We start from the raw sequence: 27,914 nt of genomic DNA on the forward strand, positions 1-27,914 counted from the left end.
CTTTTCATTCCATTGTCCACTACTTACGGCATGTTAGAAACTAGAAAAATTTCACTTTATTTCTTTCGTCTAGATACAGGAATCTCTTTAAGTTTACTGTTTCTTGGAATTGCAAAGTCACTTTTTAAAATAAATTTATTTTTACTTGTGTTGACAGTGGCCAGATATTCAGGCTGAAGCTCTACGATGTTTGCTACAAGTGTTGAATTTGTATAAAATCTACAATAGTAGCAAGTGCATTAAAAATGAAACATATCAAATGTAATGCTCTTTTCTACCGGCAGAAGGATTCAAATCTTACTAGCTTGATGAGAACCATGCTTCCAAGTCACCTGGATCAGCTTATCTTAAACTTTCTAATTAGCTATAACAGGCATAGCTACCTATTTATGGACTTAAAGCCAAGTTTACATGGTATACTAATGTGCTTATGATTGCACAGAGACATCTATTTTTATTTTAAAATGTACTACATTCATATCCTACCTTCTCTCCATCTTTGGCCAGTCACTTGCTCTCAGGCTAACCTACCTCACACAGTTACTGTGTGGATAAAATGAAGGATAACTGTATACACCACATTGAGATCAGCCAGTGAGCTTCATGACTGAGTGAGGATGTCAACCACAGGTCCAGCACTCTATTCACTAAACCACACTGGGTCTAAAGTATTGTATTAAAGCACAGCAAATGTAGTGCAGCAGGCCAATGGGGATTTTGCCAGCCCCCCAACCCCAATCTGATAAATACAATACGAGAGCCTCCATTCAACTTCCTCAGACAAAACACAGGATGTAGTCCCCGAAACCTTTCTAACAATTGGATTTAAGAGATCTGGCTATATGTATATACAACTGTGTTTATTGAATGCTTGCATAGAATTCAACTACTGCTGCTGCTGCTGCTGCAGCAACAACAGTAGACACTGTCAATGTAAGCTATAAAAGATAACAAATACAAAGAAATTAGAAACAAAGTAAGGCCACCTAATTTATAAGTGTAGGCTCATGTCCAACTGAAAGGAGAGCTAACTGACTAACACAGCTGCTGCTGTTTTATTGAATGATTAAACTTCTGAGAAATTGGAATGTTACTTTAAAAAGTGGAGATGGGGGTGGGGAGATGCCTGGACCAGATGGAAGTGTTGAGGTCAAGAGTTTGACAGAAGATATGCCTGTATGTCAGTAGAGGCAAATGTGAGGACAAATGAGGTGTCAACACTGGGAAATTAAACAAAAACCCATCTACAAAATTGCACATGTATCCATGTGTATTCCTATCAGTCCTCTAGAATCAATTGTCACAGCAGGACTTGGGATTTTCATTTTAAATCTGAGTGATTTTATTGATAACATTCTGCAAAGCTTCTGTCAGTTACTCTGAATCTAAAGAAGAGAGCTATAGACTGGATATGGGATTACATATAATTTCCATTTCAACCACCTGACTTTCAAACGAGGAAAACACGACACCAGGAAACCATATTTGACAAAAGTCATTCCTGTGCATTTACTCTTTCTTCCTCATGCAGTTAACTGACTCTGCAATCAAAGAAGTGTAAGGATTAACAGATTGAAGGGAGAAGGAGAAAACTTATCTTATTCTGAAAGTCTTAAATTCTTCCACAGTCTATGTACAGTAGTACAATAAGGAATTGGAGACTGTGCTAAAGCAATAAAGAATATCTTAAACACATTCCTGAAGTTTAAGCTTCAAAAACAAGTCTTAAATAATGTGCGAGACTCTAGTGTCAATGTTATATACTATTGCTCATAAAATGTGAAAATGAATATTGCTTTTGGGATGCCGGAGGCAATATTTTATCTTTCTGTTCACATACATCTCTGTTGTATGTGAACACACATATCCATGCGGAGACAAATGCTTTGTTTAAGCTTAAGGAAAAACACCACAACCTTCTTGTGCTGTCAGATTGTAGATACATGCATTAAGGCTAAACTCTTGTTCTCACCAAAGTGGTATGCCTGTGTCTTGGCTGTACCACTTAAGACGGCAGGTAGGGTGCTCTCCCATGATATAGCACTCTTAAATACCAAGATTTCCCTGCAAGTAGACAACTAGGTCTACCTGCAGTCTGAAATTGTACAGTCCAGACAAAGACATACCATCTCAGTAAGAACTAGGCCCACTTGAAAGAGGCATGCTTAAAAACGGGGGGGGGGGGGGGTTGCAAGTTAGGAGGCGATCTTGCAACACACCTCAAAGCCTGGAGTTGTCTACACATTCAATCTGAAGTTCAAAGTTGTGACAGGTATGAGCACTAACACCACACTGAAGGAACAGTGAGATGCACAGAGGAGCCACAATTAGGCCTGCTCAGCTTAACAACAGAGGGTGGTGGGGTTACACATTTCCCCCATTCTCTCCTATCCTCACTTCATTCTACCTCCTCCCTTCTTGGCTTTTATTTGGACAGGATTTATTAGCTATTTTAAGACTGGGCATATCCTTCCCCACCTGCAAGATACAGAAGTACCGTATTTTTCACCCCATAGGACACACTTTCCCCCCTCCAAAAATGAATGGGGCGAATGCAGGCTTTTGCTGAAGCCTGGAGAGCAAGAGGGGTCGGTGCGCACCGACCCCTCTCGCTCTCCAGGCTTCAGGAAGTTCTCCACAAGCCTTGGGAGCCCGCGGGAGTTCCCGTCGGGCTCCCAAGGCTTGCAGACAGCAGCCTGCAGCCCGAAACCTGGGGAGCACAGCGGAGCGTGCCCCGGGCAGCTCTCCGCAACCCTTGGGAGCCTGGCGCGAATTTGCGCTGGTCTCCCAAGGGTTGCGGATAGCAGCCTGTTCTGGGGGCTGGGGTCGGGGGAAGCTCGGGTTTCCCCCGCCCCAGCCCCGTGCCTGGGGGGGGGGGTTTCTTTCTTTATCCCCCCCCAAACTAGGTGCGCCCTATGGGGCGAAAAATACAGTATTTCTTTGCTATTTTCTTCTTCTCCCAGTTACATGTTTTATCTATATCTAACAGTTCTGTTTACATTTCACTTTTCAGGTGGTCCCATCCCCATCCACCCCAAGCGAGGGATCGCTAAGGCTTAGTTGTGAGTCCTTTTTAAAACATCAGGGATCGGTCTAGAAATATGGGGATTTATTTATTTCTTAGATCTACAGTCTGCTCCTTCTCCCAAATGAGATAGGTCAATAATAGAATACAATTAAAACCAGGTCTACTTTTAAAAAAACAACAACCAACCTTCTTTTTAAAAGCTGAGAACAGCTTTAAAACAACAACCTATCACCCACTGCACAGCTAATAATGACACCAAATACTTTATGTATTGAAGCATTTTCCAGGTCTTAATCTGAGTCAAAGTTTAAGGCCCAGTACCTAGAGATCTAGAATTGAAACCTGAAGTACCAAAGTACCAAAGAGGTACAAAAGGACCTCTGGGGTTGTTCAGAATGCTCTCTGACTCTACACAAAGCAATGCTGCCTTCCTGCAAGGATATCTGAGAAAGGGCTTTCAAGATGATGTACATAATTTCAGCACATATCTGGGCACAGTCACCTCTAATTTTATAAATTCAAGCAAAAAATGAAACGAGCAAAAGCCCCATGCCTGATAGAAGTCACTTTAAAAAAAGGTATGTACAGCTGACTGGCAATGTGAGAAAATAAAATATCCCCTCCTGTGTCTATCTGCGATTGCTGCGGACATTCAAGCTTAGACAGAAGTTTTCAACATTATGAGATCTAAAACTGAATAAGCAGCTTCCACTTTGCTGAAGCCAGCAATCCACACTGCCCAACTCATCTTCCAGTGGCCTTTCCCCAAAATTGTATTTCTTTCATTAAAAAGAGCTCAATGCTTCTTAAGAACACAGATATTTGAGGGGAGCAATGAAGCAGAACCACCAGCATCAGCAGGTTTTTTCTCCTCCTCTATTTCTTCACAGAATGCACACAATGATTTTTAAGAGAGATGACACTTCCAGAAATATCAAAAGCAATCATGGATAAGGTTGCTCTGACAGGTGGTTTAAGATGCATTTTTATCCTCTCTAACATATATACTTTTGCAGCAGAAAGAGCTACAGCCTACAAATGTTCCATTTATTTGGCACTGGGTGCTTGGGCTCATTATTTGTGGGCAGGCAAATCACTTCAAGCTGCAGCCTTTACTTATGACCCTGATGATGGTATTGCTAATGGAATCAGAGGTGGACTGAGAAAGTTAGGCTGATCCTGCTACACAAACACAGGAAGGCAACAACTCTGGGGCAATTACTTGTACTAATAGTTTTCCATACACTATTTCATGTGCAAACAACGGCAGAAGTCGTCTTGTCCCTTACTGTATTACAACGTGGAGTGGATTCAAACACGGTGGTTGATCAAATTTACATGGACAGCCAGCTGTTTGCCTAGTTTCTAACCATGTAGTACGATAACCATTATTATGTGCAGGATCATGCACTTTAGACTAAAAACTAATTATAATTATTCATGAAGAGGGTTCTGCAACAGTATCCATATAAACATAAACACACACACACACACACACACACACACACAATGTGTATTTGCAAAGTGAGTGGTTCAGAACAAGAATATGCGAAGAGTCCATCCTTGCCAAAAGACAAAATCTATCAACCTACCAGACATCATATCACCCAGTTTCCCAAGGGTGTGTCACAGGGAGCAAACACATCATGGAAAAGCACCAGCAAAATAAACTGTACCAGATGTTTTAAATAAGGAAGGAAGCCATCTGTCCATCAAATGTTGGGGGGGGGGGTGTTCTCAGCCATGGGACGGAAATGCCCAAACTAGTGAAACGTAATATATGTATATTTAGTCCTTCTTCTGGCATTGTTAAAGGTATTCCTATACCCTTTTTCAAGTGAACATGATAAAACAGTTCACATAACATTATTAAAGCTATAAGCTTCAATAAAAATAATACAACTAAAAAGAAAAAAACGAACAAGTGTTTTGTCTTGAAGGTGCTAAAGCAACTTCTCCACCCACCTCCCACCCAGGACAAGAATATTTGCTTTATATTAAATATGATTTAGGATTATGCAGTAATTTACAGGCCACAGCCAGGTATTTATTTCTGTGTACCATGAAATGCCTCACAGCAGATTTTTAGTCGTGACACTCCTGTAATATTCATTGGTAGGCATGCTTGGGAACTGCTGCCTTAGCATAACAAAGTCTGTAATCACAGACAGGCATGCTAACTTGGAATAAAACCCATGGAATTTGATGGATCTTGCTTCTGAGAAAACATGCATGGGATTGGAATACATTTTACATTTGAATCATTCCTTCGCCTCAAGTCTTGGTAGGCAACTAGTCACTGAGACTCAAATAACAAGGAGCAAAGAATGGCCAAGTTGAACTCCCAACAGCGGGGACAAGTTTCATGTATGTTTTCTGTGTTCTGGGCCAACACTCCCTAGTTGAAGCACATGGTGTTGACCCAGGTGAGCATCTGGTGCACAGGAGAATGACTCGTAGAGTGACTAGTGACATGGCATGTTTTATTTCTCTCAAAAGGTATCCATGTTCTACTATAAACAGAGCTTCAAGGGAAGGGCAATGCAACTCTCAGGTGTCATCATGCAGCCAGCTCTTAGCTGGCTCCAAACATCCCCGATGTCATCACATTACTATGCAATTCGGTTGGGCAACCAGGATCGCATAGCAAAGTACCAAAACGGCAGCCTGATAGAAATGGTATCTAGGCAGCAGCAGATTACCGGAACAGTGGTTGCAAAGAAGCATGAGAAAGTTGATACCATTTTTCCCCGGAGGGCTTCTCACACCCCTTGAAAAATCCGTTTTCTCCTCAGAAATGTTTTGATGGCAAAAATTCACTGCGACTCTTAAAAAACTGGGCTAAAGAGGCCACTGTGTATAATGCAGGTGTATGTGTTTGCCACTGATGTAACAAACTCAAAGGCATTTGAAGCATCTTTCCATTGGCAGTTTTTTCATGTTACACATCCCAGGAATACAAGTAAGTGGTCACTTTTAGCACCACCATTATCATTGACTTTTGCTGGAGTGAAACACGTTTACAGCAAATGGGTCATACAAACCCCCCAGAATTCTGAGTCCTGAGAAATAATCTTCCCACCTTCTAAACCATTTGCTTAGTTTCAAGGCCAACACAAGGGGTTCTTACCCTTAAGTCAATCACTCTGTTGTCCAATCTTGTATCCTGGTTTACAGTAGCTCTTCCTTCCTGAAGAGTTGCAAAAGAAAAACACACTGAAAACCACACGTGCAGAAGGGGGGGGGGGGAGGAGAGAGAAACAATGCATGTTTTGTAACATAAGAAATCTTTTGGTTCATTGCACATTCAGAGGGAAACTCCGTAAGCTGCTCACACCTAAGATTTTCAGTGCCTGAGATAAAGACACCTGCCAAGTGTCTAGCACAGCTTGAGTGAACCACTTCTGCACCAAGAGGGAGCAGCTGTGTGGTCTGCATGTATCATATTGCCTTCACTAAGGATGTTTCCGAACGGGAGCTTCCTCTGCTCCTGGCATGATGCTTAAGTACAAAGCCAGACGTGTAAGGTGAACATAATTCAAATAGCAGGTGTATGCTGGTTCCATCACCATCCTTGGCTACAGAAGGGAGATCAGGACAGGCCATCCCATCTGGCTGATTCTGTCATCAGGCTACCTGGAGAAGTCCTTTTCAGAGACTGTTCTCAAAGGACCAAATAAAGTTTTGGAACATCTGACATGTTTGGCCTGTGACAAGTTTTCCTAGTGACTTTTAAAGAACAATTTTCCTTCAGGATGTCTATCTTTGGAGAGGGAAATCTAGACAGGCTGACAATGAATGCAGGGCATCTTATCCAAAACCTGCTATGCTTGCAAAATAATTTCTTCATACAAAACTTCAGGTCTATCTATCTGCTTGTTAAGTATCTGTGTACAAAATGTTGAAATAGGAGTAATTACTATAGGTACCAACCTTGTTCTCTTGAGTAAAAGAGCAGTTAAGCCCTGTTTAGGGAAGTTTTTAATGTTTGATGTTTTGTTTTGTTTTTAATATTCTGTTGGGAGCCGCCCAGAGTGGCTGGGGAAACCCAGATGGGTGGGGTGTAAATAACAACAACAACAACAACAACAGTAATAATAACAACATTAATGCTGGATGATAACAAAATTCAAGGCTTTAAAAAATAAATTATGAATAGTAGCTACTGAGATTTCAAGCCCCTGTTTAATCATTAACTTTTTAAAAAGTTATTTTCACCTCTTCTCCTTCCACCTCTGGCCGAATAGCATCATCCAGCTGCAAGGGCAGTCGAGGTTCAGCCAAACTGATCACATAGATCTGAAAGAAACATTTTTTTTAAAAAAAGAAGCATAAAAGTACTGAGAAACAGTGTGATTTACAGAAGTATATTTTTGGCAGAAATATGAAACAAGCTTTGCATAATGATTTTCTGGAAGAATATAGAATAAGTCAAGGGGGAAAAGTAAAGAGAGACATTTGTTTGGCTTTACTTTCAGTGCAATATCAAAGACACTTAATAAGAACTTTGTTATCTTGCATTCTATGAAAGTTGATTACAGTGATACTGATTTGGTTTGCACATTCCTCCTCCCAGGTCATTCTGCTGATACACTGCACTAGGCCAAGCATGAAGCATGTTGTTTGAACCCAGGATCATGGTCTGTTTCTCCTGGTCAAACCATGCACCCTAAACCATAGACCAGGGGTAGGCAACCTAAGGCCCGGGGGCCGGATGTGGCCCAATCGCCTTCTCAATCCGGCTTGCGGACGGTCCTGGAATCAGCATGTTTTTACATGAATAGAATGTGTCCTTTTATTTAAAATGCATCCCTGGGTTATTTGTGGGGCCCGCCTGGTGTTTTTACATGAGTAGAATGTGTGCTTTTATTTAAAATGCACCTCTTTAGACTCTGGGTTATTTGTGGGGCATAGGAATTTGTTCATTTTTATCCCCCCCCCCCAAAATAATAGTCCGTCCCACCACATGGTCTGAGGGACGGTGGACTGGCTCACAGCTGGAAAAGGTTGCTGACCCCTGCCACAGACAAACTCATGGTTAGGCTGGAGAAAGCTAAACCACAAACACGGGTTCAGATTACACACCAAACAATGGCTTAGCTCAGTGCAACAGAAAGACCAAGGAGGAACAAAGTGGTCATGATCTCTTTTCCCAAAATCCACACACTCGTACATTCACACTAAGCCACAGTTTGGTGTAGCGAGACATATAAACTAACCACCATCTCAAAGCCGATTTAATGATCTAGCTATTAGGCCTGAAATAGCTGATCTTTCTGAAAACTCACATTCTGATGCTAGAGAAAGTATATTAATTCCCAATATTCTTCACAGCTACACTGACAGAAGTCTAAAGGCATATATCACTGCAGTAACAGGGGTAAGGAGGCAGCTGATGTTCAAAACTTAATGTTTGTATTTTGAAAAGGTGAAAAAGTACCCCAAAAATTAGCACGCCAACAGAACATCCATAATACCTGAGAGATATTTTAGAGGGGGGAAATAGGTGTTTTATCAACAGTGTGAGTAAACATGTGATTTCTAAGGGAGCTGTTTCAGTTGCCTGGATCCAAACTTCCAACGGTGGGACTGAAGCTGGGCAGGGGGATTCTGGCCAGCTGCCCCTTCTTCCTGCAAACATTTGCACCTTCCCAAACTCTGCTTTGGAGAGCTGGGAGCAGGTGGGTGCAGGGGAAGGGTGAAATAAGCAAATGACTTCTCCCCACCGCTACTCCTGGATCAAAAGCCTTCCATGATCAGCAATTCATGGAAAGCTGAGCCTGGAGTCTGTCATCTTTGGCTTAAACACCTCCTTCTGTAACTCACGTTCCATGTTCTCAAAATTGACTTTTGTCTTCCAGCTGCAGGTGACTGAATTTAAGTTGTGTCAAACATTTACAGTACGGGTTGAAGTCGTACTCAATCTATGAAACGGGTCTGCAAGTCATCAGCCTCCCAGAAAAGAGGGACAAAAAATATGGCCAACACTCTAGTGTGTTCAATAATGTTTACTGCCTTTCATGCAACCCTCCCCACAACATGGGGATTAACATTTAAAAGTTTCGGTGTTCTGAATTTTCTCCATTTCCACTACTAATACAGAAATGGTAAGTGGTTCCACCTTTCAGGATTGCCTGGAAGACACATACAATTTAAGTGTCTTGTGCTGTGTTACACTTTAGAAGCAGATGTTTATGTACGCTGGGTTATCCATCTATTTCTGAATAGGTTTCTGGGGATAATGTGAACTGGTCATTCCTACAAAAAACCCCCAGGTCTGTCTGCATATTTTTCTTTTGAGAAAAACAGATTTTTAAACACAATCTAGAAGATACCATTTAAGGAACACATGGAAATGAATATTTCCTTTAATATACAAATAAAATGGCTTTATAGTTACCTCATGTTGCTATTTTAATTGCATATGCTGGATAAATCATTTTATTTCTTCTTTTTGCTATTTGCTTGCCTAACTCTCCACCAAGAAGAACAGTACTTAAGAGTATCACTAGAAATCTTAAAACAACATCACACAATAGCATTTTTTAGTTTCCTTCTAAAAATATTACCCTCTGAACATGCAGTTCAATATCTTGCTGAGTGCAGCCTCCAATTTTATGCGGTACTTTCCTCACAACACCTTCGATGTCAACAATGCTCTCTTTGTTGATGCTGCCAATTAAAAAAAAAAAGTCGGTATGATAATTGCGTCACAGTTGGGAGTATTCATTTGCATTTTTGATGGCCACAATGTGGAATTATTATTCTTATTCTTATTTTTAAATTAAATGTTGGACCACTGTAAAGAGATTTAGAAAGTGATTTAGAACACATCATCAGGAAGCAAGGGGCATTAGTGAAATTATTTCTCAGCTGTGATAAATTAACAACAGGGCTGATGGCTGAAACGGAGGATAGCCCTAAAGAGATTTTTTGTCAGCATTTCAGATCCAATTATTACATCATCTGTCTGGGAAGCATTAAGCAGAAATAATACTCTAAGTGCAAATGAGCAAGGCTACAGTTCTTCCAGATTGTCAGGTGTATTTTTAAAGCATGCACTTTATCAGGAAGGTGCAGATAAAGAGGGGACAAAGGATAAACTTAAAAGTGGAATATTTTGATTTTGTTGGTAAACTCAAGCATGGGAAAGCAATAGTAGAAAAATGCTAAGGCTGCTTTTCTTCTTAGTAACAAAAAAAATCTCAAAATTATCTGTAGGGTGGAGACAGAAGGCTTGTCTTCAGTCAAAAAAGTCAGAAGCTTCATTTTAAAAAGGGGATTGAAAGATAAAATTACAAGTGCATTAATATCTTTTACCCTAGCAGCTAATATTTTTAGATGCATTTCATTCTGACAGCACTTTTCCAATGAAAAGGGGTTTATTTATATTTCTTTTGCTTTAACCACTATTGGCTGAAAAAATCCAGTGGACAGATTTACTCAAGTTCTTTGTGAACATCATGGCCGAGTAAGGATTTGACCCTTCCATGATCAAACTCAAAGCCCAATACACTGCACTGGTAGATGTCTGTGCTTCTGAACCAGGTGCCTCTTTGGGCTATGTTTGGTTTAGTGTTACAATAAATATCCTACCCTTTTCTCCCCCACCCCCTGGCCACTGCTTCACAGACATTTCCCTTCTCCTCTGGCATGAGATTGGAAGTTTCTGCTTTGAATTTTGAGTAAAAATACATCAATGTGTCATCCAAAAAATATATACTGTGGTTAATATTAACTATGCTCACAAAAACAAGCTAGCTTGTTTTTCTAGATCAGTTGATCTAGAAAAGAAGCAAAGATTTCCAAACAAATCCTCATGCCTGCACCAGAGTAGAGGGGAGTGCACGAGCCTGGAGTATGGCATGCTCATTCCTGTTATACCAGACTATGGTTTATCTGAATCTTAACTGTGATGTCTCAGTCTAACCTACTGGCTTGTCTCCAACATTTATGTAGGTATGAAATGCTTCTCCTGAGGGCAGGGGGGATCAGTGGAAATTGGAGAGAGGCAATGTAGGTAGATTGCATGCTAACCACATCAATCGACTATGCGCCCACCTCACTATTTCTCTACAAGGGTAGGCAATAGTATGCTGTACCAGACAAAGCTGCCAAACAGTTTTCACAGACAGATCCATACCACATAACTGTTCTTCAAGTTTGCAATGGGATGACTTTAATAAGATCAGGAAGGGACACAGCCATGGTGTCAGATGGACCTGACATTAACACACATCTGGCTATAATAGCTAGCTGTTTGTCCAGGAGCCAGGGAGGGTGTAGAAGAAAACCCAAGACTGCAGAGACTCAAATAACAGATTAAGAGGAAACAGACACCGCACAATATTCAAGTAAATAAGCCTTGATGAGGTTCCAAATTCTTTAATCCCACCTACTTTAAAAGGCAAACACTCGACCCAGTGGTATGTCAGCAACATCAGGAAACGAGAATGAGATGTTTAAATCTGAGTTCTCTGGTCAACCATTAAATCACACTATGCAAATTAAAACTTCCCATGAAGACTGTTAAAGATCATTGTCATTTCTTGATCTGCCAAGCCTCACTGAAACAGAAGGTTTCTGTCAAAGCCATCAATGCCTGCTCATAATAAGGACATCGAAAGGATTTGAAATAATAGAGTCTGCTGATTTTAATTCCACCCTCCTCTCCTTTACTCATTCAAGCAGTCCCTACAAGCGACTCACTGATCCTCTGTTTCCCATTCGTGATGGTAGGTGTTGGCATACTAAAATCAAAAACCTTGATTTTTGTAAAGGTCAAGGTTTCTCTCAAACTGCTTATATTATAAGGTGATGATTTCTCAGCAGAGGTGCAGTAGTTTTTCCAAGCCCAATAGTTGCCAAACTGAAGCAGCGGAACCCTTAAGAAGGTACTTATATACTTATCAGGAGCATCAAGAGAAAAAATCCAATCCTGGTGAAGTGCCCTTTCCCTACTCCTCATACCATCTACTCCAGCTGTTGTCTTCAATGTTTCATACCAACAAGCCTATGGCTGAAAATAGTGGTGGCTGAAAGGTTTCATAGGAGTTAATGTTTGTATAGGCCCAACCATTGTCGAGATAGACAGAGGTCATGAGGAAGAGGGAGAGAAAGGTTTAACTGTACAGCACTGCCAGCTGTTGGCTTGTCCAACCCCAGTAATGATCTAGCAAGAATGAGAGAACGTAAAAGAGCACTAATGGGCAGACTACAACTCTTAACAATAATTCTGAGAACACAGATCAGAGTATCAACAGAGGCCAGGGTCTTATTGTACAGGAGTTAATAGTTTGTAAGTGCTATATAGATGAACAAAAAGTATAAAATTCTGCTTCTCCAGTAGTCAGAAAAAGCACACTTGACTGGTTTTTAAGAGCATAGCCGTATAAATCAATGCAAAATATTTTAGAGCTAATATGTGGTCTCTCATAATCATCTGTACTCAGAATCTGGAGGGACTTGAGAGTCTGCTCTGCTGCTATTTACCCACCCATGATTCTCAATGGGAAATTATCAAGCGAAAGCTTTCTTCCTTTACTACAGATAGAAGTCAGCTTCCAAACTGGGAGATTCCATGCTTGTTTGAACGTAGGATCTTCCCTAATTCTGGGAAATTAAACTTTTGTTAAAGGCTTAGGAGACTGTGTGGTTTGCTCTAAATCTTCCTGGGGAATTTAGGACTGTGGGAAGATTTGAACAGGGCACTTCTAGCAGCTCATGGTCATGAACATGAACATGCCAGAATAGGTATAGTAATAGTGACAAAATGATTACCTACATCTTATCATTTGCTTCAAACCTATGGTACACGAGGGCCTTGGTTGAATTTGTGTATTCTCCCATGCATACTTTGTAGCACTTAGTAATGTGTCAATGAAAAGTCAAAACAGGATAACCAGGATTACAAAAACAAGTATAAAAAATCCAGTGTCAACCAACTCCCACCTAGGGTCAGAATTAAGAAGTCAGTCTGTGTCTCCATGCAGGGATAGGAAAGAATAGAGGTAAGTAGAAAGTGAACTGCAGGTCACTTGTCAGTTTCCAACGGGCTGCCTAAACTCCTTCAAAGAATGGTGGAACATGTAAACCTCAACCTTATACAGTGGCAACACATCAATGTGTTTTAACCTGGCTAGCATATACAGTATAGCATGGCACTTCTTCTATATATTCTAAGCCACAATATATACTTAGGATCACTTAACAAAGAACTATTATGCCTACCCTAAAGAGATCCTAAGAATGCAGTTGTGCTTTGTAAATTTAAGATACGCTGGTAGGCTGTGGGAAAACTAATAAACATAAAAGTAGACAACATAAAACTAAAGTCAACCCAAACCTGCTCAAGAATCAGGGCAGTCAGAAAAGCAAGATCACAACTGTGATCTTTTTTTCCTTTTTTTTTTAAACTCCAAGAAATAACTGTTCTGGACTCAAAGGAAATTAGGAACGATTGTGTACAGGAACTAATGATTTAAGAGTCAGTTTAGGAATGCCCCTGAGCAAACAGAAAACAATTCAAAGAAAGAAGCAAAGAGGAACTACAAAGGTCAGTAGCAAAGAAAAGTGGAACTTTTGCTGAACGCAGCTTACTTCCAAGTAAATATATATGGGCATCTTTGCACCCGGGGACAGGCATTAATATCATTGTTTCCAGCTGACTGCTCAAAAACTATATGTCAACAACATACAAGAGTGTCTAGTGAATTATTGTATTTTAGTATTTTGTTGGCAGCCGCCCAGAGTGGCTGGGGGAAACCCAGCCAGATGAGCGGGGTATAAATAATAAATTTTATTATTACTATTACTATTAGTATTACTATTACTACTACTACTACTACTACTACTACTACTACTACATAGTGTGGGAAGCAGTCACACCATGTGTTTTTCCTACCTCAGAAATATCTTTTGAAGAAGAAAATAGTATAAAATTTGTATGTATGGCTATTTTATACAGTCACCTATAGTGTCATAGGAAAAGGTTTACATGCAATGCGTCCCTTGGTTCATACCTATTTGACCTACTCCACTCAAAACAGAGCATGCATTTTTATCCCACTCTATCACTGTCTGTAGGTACTAGGGGCCTGCACAACCACATGATTTGGTTCAGAACGTAATTTGGTGTTTTGGAGAAGAGCCCATTTCAAATGGGCTCTTCTCCAACACTCCAAACTGGGTTCTGAACCAAATCAAGTGGTTGTGCAGACCCCTAGACTGGACTGAAACAATTTAGAGGCTTATCAAGGTCCAAAGTTAAATTCCAACTCAGAGAAATAAAGCTTTGTGTCTCCTCCATTTACTATTAATGTGGAATTAAAAATATATATATTAATACCCCTAAGAACTGTGATTGGAGATCCCTGGGAAAATTATTCCATCCAAGAGAAGTTAGACATGCCAGTCACACGAGCTCCCTTTCTCCCCACCTTGGTGTTTTTTCATATATGGCAAGCGGAGCGAGATGGGGGATTCAATTTTTGCAGGCACACTGTCTGCAGTATGCTTTTAACACTGCTGAAACAGCCCAGTCCCACTAGAGGTTCTTGCTTTGGGTACTTTATCTAAAACAAGCCCCAAATCTGCTGAAAGAAGCCTGCTTCAATGTGGGATGTGTCCAAATAATATATATATATATATAGAGAGAGAGAGAGAGAGAGAGAGAGAGAGAGAGTGTTATGAGGAGCAACCTATCACTTGATTTCAAACTAGACCATGAAGGCACGTTATTCCAAGTGGTCAAATTATTTAGGTCATGAGGCTGAATGAATACGCAAGTGTGCTTGCATTGCATCCCTTTCAGGAACTTAAACTGGATAACCTACATTTCCACTGTTAAACAGTTTTATGTCATCAAAGCCAACAACACTCCGTTTCTGCACATGGCAACGCTCAAGCTCAGCTATCCAAGTATTAGTCAAGACTTTCTGCTTTAACCACATTGATTGTGCAGTCTGGTTGCATTTGAGCAAACTTCTTTCAACAACTTTGTATTGCAAGATCAAACCCACAGCCACCGCTTAGTAATGAATCACTTTCAATCAGGTTTCTTGATAGAAAGCTTTCCATACTGCAGAAAGTTCACGAAGGTTATTTTTCTTTAGCTGACACCTAAGTGCTTTTTTAGTTGTTTTGAATTAAACAATAACAGCATCCCTGAACCTGAGCCTGATTCAACAAAAAGATCTGTTCTGACCATATTGCCTCCTTTTGCTCTCTCAAATGTGGTCAACTCCAAGGGCACATGCAAGATGTGGCATCCCGTAATTGGGCTTTAGTCATATGTAGGTTACCAATTTTTGACCTAAAGTGCACCACCATATTAATTTCAGTTTGTCCTCATCTGTCCATTTTCATTTAATGATTTGGTTCTGGGCTACATTCTATCCAAAATCTGACATTAACTTATTTAGGGCTCTGAAATACGACATAATTGCAAACTGATGAGCATATATTCTTTTCAAAATGAGACAATAAGATCTATTATTGATGCTCCAGGGAGGACCTCTTCAATCATGACAAGAACAGAAATGAGTACTTACCACTTCTAAGTGAGCTCATGCAGGCCTATCAAACAAGTTTCATGGGTCAGTAATTTAAATCAATGGCTAGTTTATGCCATGTAACTAACTGCTTATGGCCAAAAACTTTTACAATAGTTTTCTTGGGTTTTTCCCTCAATCCTTTTATTCAAAAGTACCCATTGCTTGAGTCAAGTCTCATAAAACACCTTGGTATTCATGAATTTGAGCTCTATTTGCTGAAGCTGAACACACTTTTACATGACTCAGGTTCCAATATTGTTGTTTGAGTTTATAGTTTCATTTGCAATGAACAATGAAAAAATTTACTAATATATGTATAAAGAAACTGTAGTACTGGCGACCCATTTCGCGACATGTTAACTTGCTTACTATTTAAAAATATACAACAAAGGTTTATTTTGCAGTTACTGGAAGGACAGTTCTATTAGGCTATGCTGAATGTTATTTACTATCCAACCCAATAGGCTGGTTAACAGTAAAAACTCTAGGAAACTAATCCATACTAAATGAACATGTCAACTTTTGCTACTTGAGATCAGTTCCTGCTACCTTATATATTGAGCTACAATTGGCAATCCTTTGCTCCCTTCCCCAATATACTATTTACTGTAACTCAGCAGTAGCAAGGCTAACAAAGAGAGCAATCGATTGATGCCACCTCTTAAGAAAGGTAGCACTAAACCTTCAACATTTTAACTGTGCCAGTAAATTCAGTGAAGGTTGCGGGGGGCGGGCGGGGAGTGGCTTTGACATGACTGCTCCATGGTCACTGATACACAAGAGCTCAGCTTGACTGGCAAGAAAGTGGAGCTCTGCAGGAAGCTTTCCTCTAGTGGGCCCTTTCATACGTAGCATTCACAACCATGTGCGTCTGCTTCGGCACATCAATCTCCGTTGGTTTAAACTACAACTCCCTGTTATGTCCACAATAAAGCATTGCCGTTTTAATGTCGGTTTACTAACAAGGATCATGTAGTGCGTTCAAAACCGGTTCAAAATCTTTTCAGGGTTAAAATGAGCTGTAGTTTACACTAACCAGAACCAGCTCACTGAAGCAGGAATAAAAAAGGGAAAGAGGCTTGGGGAGGCACCAACCCGACTCATTTCTCAGCTTGCTAAACTATATGGGATGTTATGCACAGAACAGCATGTGGTGGGAGGAGAGGGGAGATTATTCTGAAATGAAATCTTCCCTTCTTGCACAGGTTTGGTGGAAAAACAAATGTAACATATTTTGCCACATGCTCACTAGATCTCAGTGTCTTGGGTTTAAGCATGGCTAGGTTCTGCACCGTTCCTTACACATTACATTCCAGTGATGGCCAAACTTGGCCCTCCAGCTGTTTTGGGACTACAACTCCCATCATCCTTAGCTAACAGGACCAGTGGTCAGGGATGATGGGAATTGTAGTCCCAAAACAGCTAGAGGGCCACGTTTGGCCATCACTGAGTTAAGCAGTGTCACTCTGCTGGCACTTCAAAGTCAATAGTAGCATGTTAAATGTTTTCAGTTTGATCAAGAAAATGTTTCTTCTAATGACTAAGTAGCAGAAACGCATCGCTCAGAGTAAGAGCTTCTGGCACGAAAGCTGGAGTATTTTCAGGTAAACATTTCATATCAATAGTTCCCCCCATTACGAAAGTTCTCAGCTCTGTGCTAACACTGAGAAAAGGAGAACTATACTTGTTTGGCTATGTACAAGAAGAAGCAGAAGCAGTATGAACCTAAGATGCTCGAAAACTGCAGATGCCTCTCATATACAGTCAGGTGTTCAAAACTGTGTTTGGATAGATCCCATAAAATGGGTAGGAGAGCCAGATCATGTGAAATGAAGGCAAGGTCATTCATTCATATACACATAAGAAATATTGACAGCATTCAAACAGGGATAAATGCTTAAGTCCACTCCAAATGCAGCGTTGTATACACTATTATTTTCTCCTCTATTTTATAGAAAGCTGTAAAGAAATAAAAGGGTGAAGCAGCCAGATGTGATGTGAAGGGGGTTTGGGTTCATTAGCATGCCTTCTTCTTTGGACAGACTCCTTTTGATTCAAGCTTCTTTTTCTTTTACAAAAGGTGGTGAGAGGTTAGAGTGAGCAATCAAGATTGGCATCAACTTTTTTTGGTAATCACTACAAGTCAGTAGGATTTTGATTTGATTTGATTCTTTACACTGGCTAATTCAAAGTGTATAGTGTTAAGTGGGGAGCACTCCAAATTAAGGCCAAAAAAGAACTGGGGAGCGCAACCAGTTGCCTAGGGAGCAGTTGTCTGAGGGAGACGGAGATGACAAATTGACAATTAGAGGCAAAATGCATGGCTTTGTTAGGGGGGAAAACCTTCAGTATGAAGGCATGAACAGAGGATACAATAGGAAATGCCTGGTGCAGAGCAGAGCTGAAACCATTAGGAAGGTCAATCAAGGACTCATGACACAGTTGGAGCCAAAGCGAGGGCACCATTTAGGAAGACCAAATAAAGAGAAAACCCACATTTCTCTAATTATGTCCTCCAGGAACTAGGGAAAAAAATGAATCTCAAAGACACTAAAAGAATTAACAGAACATGTTACACATGCTCTAAATACTATTAAGCTAATGTGATACTGAGTGTGCTGCTCCCTATGGCCTTGAACTTAATTTCCAGAACTGTTTGGACCTTTTAAAAACTTTTCTAAGGAGAACAATGCATCACTTTCCTCTCCACCCCATCAGAACTGTCTACACCTTCTGGCATGCATTTAGGGCCCACCTCTGAGCCACAAAAGCTATGTCGAGAAACAGAACAGAAGTATCTTGAGTTCTCCATACTAAGGTAGACTCATAATTTAAAGCCTGGATGTACCAAGTCAAAAGCTAGACACAGAAGCATGTTCTGTTCTTGTAAAGGCCACTTTACCACATAGGCGTGTAAGGGATCAAACCAATCAGTGGTCTCAAAACTAAAAGATGTAAAGGATAACCCACCCACTCTCAGTAGTGTAACTTTACACACAGTGCAAGGCCCAGACGTAGAGAGAGTTCTAAGATCAGAACTGGAAGCCTGCCCTGGTGCCACAATCTAGTTCTGTTGCCTAGCTTGTTTCCAGGGTACCTTACTTTCTGCCCCCATTCCCAAATTGCTTTGGTAACCCAGGCACCCGTCAACTCAGACCCCAATCTTAAAGGCGCCTGTGGAGAGAAGGCAGACCCTTGCCTTGACCATAATGCTTCTTGCTAAAATAGAAACAGAGCCAATTACAATCAGGGGAGGAGGACTTGAGGAAGGGGGGGGTATGCTACACAGAACACGTTTTAGTTCCAGTAATGAAGATTACAAGAGTGCAAATTAGGTTCCTAACCCTTTCTGTCTTTTGGAGAGAGAAAAAATTGCACTGCTGAACTTCTAAATACCTTCAATTTGCACTTTGGATTTAAATGAGGCAGAATACATTACACAGTAAATATCTCATGCTTAAATAAAATAAAATAAAAAAAGATCGAGCCTGTGTTCACATGCACACACAAACATCCGACAAAATAATGTGTCCGAGTTCAGCCTGCCAACCTTTTTGTTAGCCAGCTTGAAAGTAAATAGGAGCTGTCTGCAGAGACAGAATGCTCCCCCAGCAGTTCAGAATGAATTTCAAGGCTGTGTTCCATTTTGTCTTTGTAAGTGTAATGCATTCAACACTATAGTGAGCTGACAATTTAAATAACTACATTTTAAAAACAAACGTGGCATTGATGTTAATGTGCGAAAATGGTCCCAACCACTGGGAGCCTGGGTTCCCACCATTGTTTACTGTGACAACAGGATATAATTGCTTACTTACTTGGCAGCAAACTTTACCATCTGCTTACTTGCATGGTCTCCCACAGCCACCAGAGCCTGGACATTAAACTGCTGCTGACGTAGGACTAAGAAACACTGCTTTCCTGAAAAGAAAGAGGAAGGAACAATGCAGGTGTATTCAGGGCAAGTTACTTGGGATCTTTCTGAATGAGTACAAAAATATGTTCTACTACTTTAAAATTAAGCCAGACTTTTAAATGCTCACAAAGCAAAGCCTACAGGCAGACATGTGCATCCTTTGGCACAGATTTTTTACTCACAATAACCTTTTCATAGTTCCAAATAATTTCATTTTTTAAAAAAATAAATAAATCCAAATAAGCTCTTTGGATTGCAGCCTATGTATCTAGGACACTTGAAATGATCAAACAACTTATCCTTATTTTATAACAGTTGTCTTTGTGAAGTGGGTGCAAATATAAATAAAATTTTGTGGGCATCTCTATGGCTGCATGTACCCAAGACGTAAACGCCACTTATCTCAAAGGGATTTCCTTTTGAGTAGACATGCAGAGGATCACGCTGTAAATTAAAGGATAATTGCACTGGCGGAATGGCTTTTGCTCACAGCAACAGGATTCTGCTTCCTCACTTCCTCCCACCCCACTCCCAAATCTGTTCTGGGGGTTCCCCCAATTCTCTGCAACAGATAGATAAAAAGATTGAGAGAACTTATTGCAAAACTTGCTTTCATCCTTCAGGATGCCTCACCACCTTTCTCCTGTTATCTTCCCCTGGAAGTCTTATTCAGCCTTTTTCTCTGATTGCTCCTGCCTGTCAGTGACTAGTGGGGGGGAATGGGAGAAAAACAGAGCGCATTGGGGCCTGAAGGCACTGTGACACAGAGGTAGTTGGGAGCTACATCTCTGGTCCCTTCTGTGTCTCACTGCTGCAGATGCAATCTGAGTTATTCCAGGAAGAATGGGATCAGTCGCTTGCCCTCTGAATGTGGTGCTTCCTCCTTGGATATTAGAGCCTACTAGGAGAAGGAGGATGCACTCTAGCCCCTGTGTAAGATACAGACTAGAGGGCCTTAGACTTCCTTGCTAGAGTCAAGCCTGGAGGTTTGACTCCCCTTATAAGGAGGCTACCTCCCCTTATGGGACGCGGGTGGCGCTGTGGGTTAAACCAGAGCCTAGGACTTGCTGATCAGAAGGTCGGCGATTTGAATCCCCGCAACGGGGTGAGCTTCCGTTGCTCGGCCCCGGCTCCTGCCAACCTAGCAGTTCGAAAGCACATAAAAGTGCAAGTAGATAAATAGGTACCGCTCTGGTGGGAAGGTAAACGGCGTTTCCGTGCGCTGCTCTGGTTAGCCAGAAGCGGCTTAGTCATGCTGGCCACATGACCCGGAAGCTGTACGCCGGCTCCCTCGGCCAATAAAGCGAGATGAGCGCCGCAACCCCAGAGTCGGCCACGACCTAATGGTCAGGGGTCCCTTTACCTTTACCTTCCCTTCCAGGATCCACTAATTGGTTTTTCAAAGAAGTGCTTTTGACACCTCTTTCAGGAGAAGTTAGTCCTTGCCTGTATGCTCCACTCCTCCACTGGCTGAGAATGTGTTCTTTTTCTGTCTCTCAGGATTGTTCACATTTTCTCTTTTTAGTAGAGAGGGGGGGAAATGGAAGGAAACCTATTATGAAACCTGGTTAATACCTCTGTTTATTTAACTCAGAAATATTTATGTGGTGTTCTGCCAAGTATCTGTGTCAGAGATCATGGTCATTTCTGATTAAAATGACTATTGCTTAAAACACACTCTCACTCTTTTGCGATTCTGTGAAACAGACAAGATGAATTTTCCATATGCAACTCAACACCTTTTGAAACAGCTTTCTGACTCATAACATTACTGTTGCAATGAACTGGCGAGTGGGCTTCTACCGAGACTCATATCAGTTCCTCCAATGCTTGCCACCAACGGAACCTGAATCACACATCTCCCTTTTAGTTTGACAGCTTGGATTTCTACCAGTTAGCGGTTTGGGCCAAATATTGCGGCTAACATAAGGCAGACAGGGAAATTCGTCATCTCTCTGCCTTACGCAGTACAACTCCTAATCAGACGTGTCACTTTCTAATCCCATCCTTATACCAAGCACCTCGGAGAAGTACAAATGAGTTTATCTCCATATTTTCTCATAGTTAACCTGAGAGATAGCAACTAGCCCATGGCCCTCCAACAAATATTATTATTGCACAGTATGATATCTTGTTATGCTCAAGCTTGCAGAAAGGCTCTCAGCTGTATACGTTAATACATTTTCAGACTCTTGAGTGATTCTTTTATCATGACACGGTACGAGGGATAGAAATATTTTTAGAAAGGGGCATAAGGAAACCAACTTGCCCATTCAGAAATTTTCTACCCATCCCAAAACAAGCCCTCAGCACCAGTCTTCTCACCTGCCCATTCCCCACCCTTTTACAAACATATAAATCTGAAAGAGAATAGAAATAAGGGAGACCAGTAGCCCAGCCTAAAGCTGAAGGCTGGTTAAACTGTTCATTCATATATATATATATATATATATATATATATATATATATATATATATATATATGCTTTCGTAGATTTTCACGGGTACAGGAATGCAGGTTTTGGTGTCTTCGGGTGTCTTCCCGTGTAAGAGTTGGGGTGTCTAGGCGACGTTTCGACGAGGTCTCACTCGTCATCTTCAGGCTGGTGCTTTCGGCTTCTTGTTACTGGAACAGAGCAGGATCTCAGTGTTTGAGTTCCTATAAATACTGTTGAGGGGGTGTGGTGTATAGCCTCCAACGTTCTGGGCAGAGAGGAAGTTCCCAGGTAGTGTGCCTTTTCTTCTTTTGTTCCTTAATTACTTGAGGGATATCTTGAGTGATTTCTTGAGTGATATTCTGAGTACCACTTAGGTGGGTCATTAGGTGTGGATTAGTTGCTAAAGCTTTCGTGTCTTGACCTCTTGAGCTTGTGAAGAGTTTTTCTGAGAAGATGGCTGTACTGCACTTAGTTGTGCTCTGGCTTGGCTTCGTGTATAGGGGCGAGCTGTGGTTTTGTGCCCTGTGCCAGCCAGATCTGTGTAGGGATTGCAGGGGGGTGCAGCATCCGGAGGTGCCACTATGGTTTGGCTACTGGATGGTGTCTGTAATTTATCTGTGGAGAGGGTCTGGGTTTGGGTCTGGTGTGGTTGATTGGTGATGGCGTTCTGTGTGCCTCTGGTTCTGGTGTCGGTTTTTGTGGGGAGGGCTAATTTCTAGATGTCTGGCAGGCGGGACGTGTCGTCACGCTTGTTCATGTTGTGAGGGTGTTTCTCTATCTCGATGGCTTCCATGATTATTCTCTTGTGGTGATGTTCCATGTTAAAGAGCAATTTGGAATCTGCAAAATTAATTTCGTGTCCTGTTTCTTTCATGTGTTGGAAAAGAGAGGAAGTTTTTTCTTCTTTTTTGAAAACTTCCTCTCTTTTCCAACACATGAAAGAAACAGGACACGAAATTAATTTTGCAGATTCCAAATTGCTCTTTAACATGGAACATCACCACAAGAGAATAATCATGGAAGCCATCGAGATAGAGAAACACCCTCACAACATGAACAAGCGTGACGACACGTCCCGCCTGCCAGACATCTGGAAATTAGCCCTCCCCACAAAAACCGACACCAGAACCAGAGGCACACAGAACGCCATCACCAATCAACCACACCAGACCCAAACCCAGACCCTCTCCACAGATAAATTACAGACACCATCCAGTAGCCAAACCATAGTGGCACCTCCGGATGCTGCACCCCCCTGCAATCCCTACACAGATCTGGCTGGCACAGGGCACAAAACCACAGCTCGCCCCTATACACGAAGCCAAGCCAGAGCACAACTAAGTGCAGTACAGCCATCTTCTCAGAAAAACTCTTCACAAGCTCAAGAGGTCAAGACACGAAAGCTTTAGCAACTAATCCACACCTAATGACCCACCTAAGTGGTACTCAGAATATCACTCAAGAAATCACTCAAGATATCCCTCAAGTAATTAAGGAACAAAAGAAGAAAAGGCACACTACCTGGGAACTTCCTCTCTGCCCAGAACGTTGGAGGCTATACACCACACCCCCTCAACAGTATTTATAGGAACTCAAACACTGAGATCCTGCTCTGTTCCAGTAACAAGAAGCCGAAAGCACCAGCCTGAAGATGACGAGTGAGACCTCGTCGAAACGTCGCCTAGACACCCCAACTCTTACACGGGAAGACACCCGAAGACACCAAAACCTGCATATATATATCTGTAACGTTGTAACAACGTCTGTAACGTTGGAGGCTATACACCACACCCCCTCAACAGTATTTATAGGAACTCAAACACTGAGATCCTGCTCTGTTCCAGTAACAAGAAGCCGAAAGCACCAGCCTGAAGATGACGAGTGAGACCTCGTCGAAACGTCGCCTAGACACCCCAACTCTTACACGGGAAGACACCCGAAGACACCAAAACCTGCATTCCTGTACCCGTGAAAATCTACGAAAGCATATATATATATATATATATATATATATATATATATATATATTTTCACTGACCAGTAGGGGAAAAAACCAATGACTCCAGACTGTGCTCAGAGCATGTGACGCTGTGAAGTGTAGCACTTTATTCACTCAGATTCATTTCTCTGGAGGGTTTAAAATAATTTTTTAACAATGCATTTACCAGTGCTCCTCTGGACAATGGTGGTTTCAAGCAGGCCCAAAAATGATCTGGAAATTTAGGCAGCATTGGTGTTGTACATTTTGAATCCCTCCTGTCACAATTTGCAAATCTGGCAAGGGAGGGGTGCAAGAGGGAAACAAATACAAAGGGACTGGGGCAGTAGTGCCCCCAGGTTGGGTCTTTCCAAACTTTGGGAGAATTCTCAGAAATATCTATGGCTTTTTAGGAGAATTTGAACGCACCATGTGGTATTATGCATTTCCACAACTGCGCAAGAGTTAATTTGCCTGAAACAAATTAAAATTAACCACGGTTTGGATAACGTGGCAGGCTGTGGTTAGGCAAAAGTAGAAGCGAAAGCTTTTGAAAACTCCCTCCTTACAGTCATGACGCAAAAGTGGGGGAGATCACAAACCTGAAGCTTGCCTTCATATGAAACTAAACTTTTCACATCAGCACACAGGAGGGAAATCTGAATCCCGTCTCATTTTAGGCAGCCCCTATAGCCTCCTGAAGATGCCTTGTGCTGCCCCCATCCTTCCATCCCCATAGAGTTCCTTCATTTGTGTTCGTTTCCTACTTATTTTTTCCTGGCTACTTACTGTGTTTCCCCTTTCTTCATGCAGTTTTAGTATGATTGGAAGTAGTTCATTTTATAAAAAATAAACTCCCTCCCCCTGCTTCTTCCCTATGGAACTTTCTCCCTCAACTTTCCAAGATCAAATTTGTATGCTTCTGTCATATATGCATGTGTATGCAGCACACTAAAGTCAGAAAGGGGTTACTTTCACTTGCTTCCCGTAACAGGGGGTTTATTGGTCTGTTGTTCTAAAGATAAAATGCTCTGTATATTTGAGTGCAACTGAATCAAACTCAGTAGGCTTTACTTCCAAGTTAACCACACAAGAGCGAGAATTCTAATGTAAGGTAACCACGGTGAAAATTGAAGCAGGGTGGATTTTACTCTGGATTAGTTAATCCAGAAACTTGTCTCTAGTTCCACCCATCATCTGCTCTGCCTCTGCCTACCACTGGTGTGGGATTATGGTCCCTCAAGTGGGGCTGGGGAGGCTACCCACTCCTGGTTTAGCCCGGCATATGAACACGGGTCACTGTCCAAGTTGTTCGCTTGTTCTTAATTCTACTGAGAATTATAGAATCATAGTTGGGAGGGACCATGAGGATCATATAGTCCAACCGCCTGCAATGCAGGAATCTCATTTTGAAGTAGAAAGGGAGGGGTGGTAATTCTGAAATAAAATAAGGTCACCATTTTAAGAAATATATTTATTCATTTATTTCTATACCATCCTTCATTTTGAGAATTATCAAGGCGGTTCGCAAACAAGTGAAACAGCAAGATGCAGAACTAAAACCAGATCAATAAAATAAAGTTAAAAGTATCAATCACAGTGGCCAGGAATTTTCAGGAACAGGAATTAATGGTCAAGGAATTACCCAGATGAACAGATATGTTTTCATTTGTCAGCAAAAACATCACAGAGTTGAAGCCCACCTGATCTCTATGGACAGGTCATTCCACAAAGGAGGTGTCCTGCTGAAGAAAGATCTCCCCTGCACCAGCGTAAGGTGCACTTCTACAGGCCACGGTACTGTTAACAGACCTCCTCCACAGATCACAGCAACTAGGCTGGTCTGTACAGGAGAAAGGCTGGTCTATATGCTCCCTTGGATAACTTGGTCCTGAGCTGCTTAGGGGCTTTGTATACTGAAACCATAAACTAGTCAGTGCAGCTCTTTCAACTATCTAACTCTGAGTGAATGTTGGCACTCATGTGTGCATGCCAATAATCCCAGATGAGCTTCATGGCTGCATAAGATTACATATTTTTCCACTTTTCAAACACATATATGCAAGTTAAAGCTGGCGCACCCATTCAGGCCACTATCAACATTTGCTAGTACAGTCGTACCTTGGAAGTTGAATGGAATCTGTTCCAGAAGTCCGTTTGGCTTCCAAAAAGTTCAGAAACCAAAGTGTGGCTTCTGATTGGCTGCAGGAAGCTCCTGCAGCCAATCGGAAGCCACGGAAGCCCCATCGGACATTCAGCTTCCAAAAACAATTCGCAAACCGGAACAGTCACTTCCGAGTTTGCAGCGTTCGGGAGCCAAAACGTTCGAGAACCAAGCTGTTCGAAAACCAAGGTATGACTGTATATTATTATTATTATTATTATTTTGAAAATCATACACACACACACACACACAAAATCCCTGGGACCATTAAAATAAATGTTTAACATTTACTGTTAACATTTATGCCCCCGGAACAAGTATGAAACTATAGTGAAATAGGTAACTGACCAGATTTAGTAACTAACCTTTCTTTTCTCCCTATTTATGCCCAATACAAGAAGCATTTCTATCAAGCATGTCAAAGATTTTGGGGAGCAGAGTTCAACTCCAGTTCCTTAAGCTATTCTCGTATTTTGTTCCAGAAAGCCTTTTTTCTTTAAATGCACAGTGTCTCAACCATGAGGTAAGTGAAGTTCAAACAAATGGAACATCTGCCAGACTTGTATGTCACCTGAAGAGGTCAAAGCATATTTAAACTTGTGCAATGGAAAGTGATCTCCAAGAGAAGTAGTGCTCCCACAGTGAAGAAAAATGACAGGCAGGTGGTTCTGTCTGAACAAGCCATGCCATGGAGCTCAAGCTTAGATAAGGATTTCTTTGAGGCCATTGTAAGAACAATTTTTTTAAAAAATAATAATGAGCTGACATATTTTGTTTGGGGCTACATGAAAGGCCAATTCGTTCCAGGGTTTCCCATTTCCTTTAAAACTTAGGAAGTAACACAAACTAGCTTTATTCCGATTATCCAACTTGAAAAGAGAGATTCTAGTATGCCTGATGACTGATACTTCGGCAATGGTTTTAAGTTTTACTTCAAAATAGTACTTTATAACTTTAGAGGCATTTAAAAGTAAGTATTTCATTATACAGCCTTCTTTAAAGCACCGTATTTACCTGTAGGTCTTTTTCTACCATGTTTAACTATAGAAAAAGAACTAATGCAACTATAGAAAAAGAACTAATGCAGCAAAGCAGGCACATTTATTTTGCAATATGGAAAACAGAAATAAAAAGTTTTGGCTACTGCATTTGTGGCAAACCGTTCTCAAGAGTGTAACATTCCATAAAAATCCAGGAGGGAAAGACACAGAAAGCAAGAATCTAGAGCACCTTTAAACACATGCAACTATTTCCAAGCAAGCAGTCTGGGGCCATCTCCTAGCAATCTGCTCCTGAGTAAACAGCCTGGCTATCATTTCAAGCTGCAAACTGAGGGAACTAGGTGAAGGCCTTCAGCTTGTTGCTGGGTACCCTTCCACCCCATTTTCCTGCCAGGCAGATATCCGGATATCCTTGACACAGATATCCTTGACACAGCAGGCTGGAATATTTTCTTGAAAAATCCCTAAGATGCTATTCAGAGTACAGTGCTACCTCTGGTTATGTACTTAATTCGTTCCAGAGGTCCGTTCTTAACCTGTAACTGTTCTTAACCTGAAGCACCACTTTAGCTAATGGGGCCTCCCGCTGCTGCCGTGCTGCTGGAGCACGATTTCTGTTCTTATCCTGAAGCAGAGTTCTTAATCCGAGGTACTATTTCTGGATTAGCGGAGTCTGTAACCTGAAGCGCATGTAACCTGAAGCGTATGTAACCCGAGGTACCACTGTAGTTCTAGAAAACATCAGGATAAGGGGAGAAAACTTGACCCTTCCTGACCCATAATAAAATGTTTTTAAAGAACTGTGTTATTTTCATGGACCTTTAATAAAGGACAGA

General features: G+C 41.4%; 1 protein-coding gene across 1 annotated transcript in view; it reads right to left on the reverse strand.

Moving 5' to 3' along the window:
• Positions 1-27,914, reverse strand: part of DARS1 (aspartyl-tRNA synthetase 1) — a 50,484-nt gene that overhangs the window by 14,387 nt on the left and 8,183 nt on the right. The window contains exons 4-7 of the mRNA XM_083494328.1: positions 19,401-19,503; positions 9,598-9,700; positions 7,247-7,327; positions 6,159-6,218 (exon numbers count right to left, since the gene is read on the reverse strand). Coding sequence (XP_083350454.1) covers positions 6,159-6,218; positions 7,247-7,327; positions 9,598-9,700; positions 19,401-19,503 — 347 coding nt within the window. The remainder of the gene's footprint in view (positions 1-6,158; positions 6,219-7,246; positions 7,328-9,597; positions 9,701-19,400; positions 19,504-27,914) is intronic.

This window comes from Podarcis liolepis, assembly GCF_965112155.1.
Source record: "Podarcis liolepis genome assembly, chromosome: 1".
In the NCBI taxonomy this organism is placed as follows: Eukaryota; Metazoa; Chordata; class Lepidosauria; order Squamata; family Lacertidae; genus Podarcis; species Podarcis liolepis.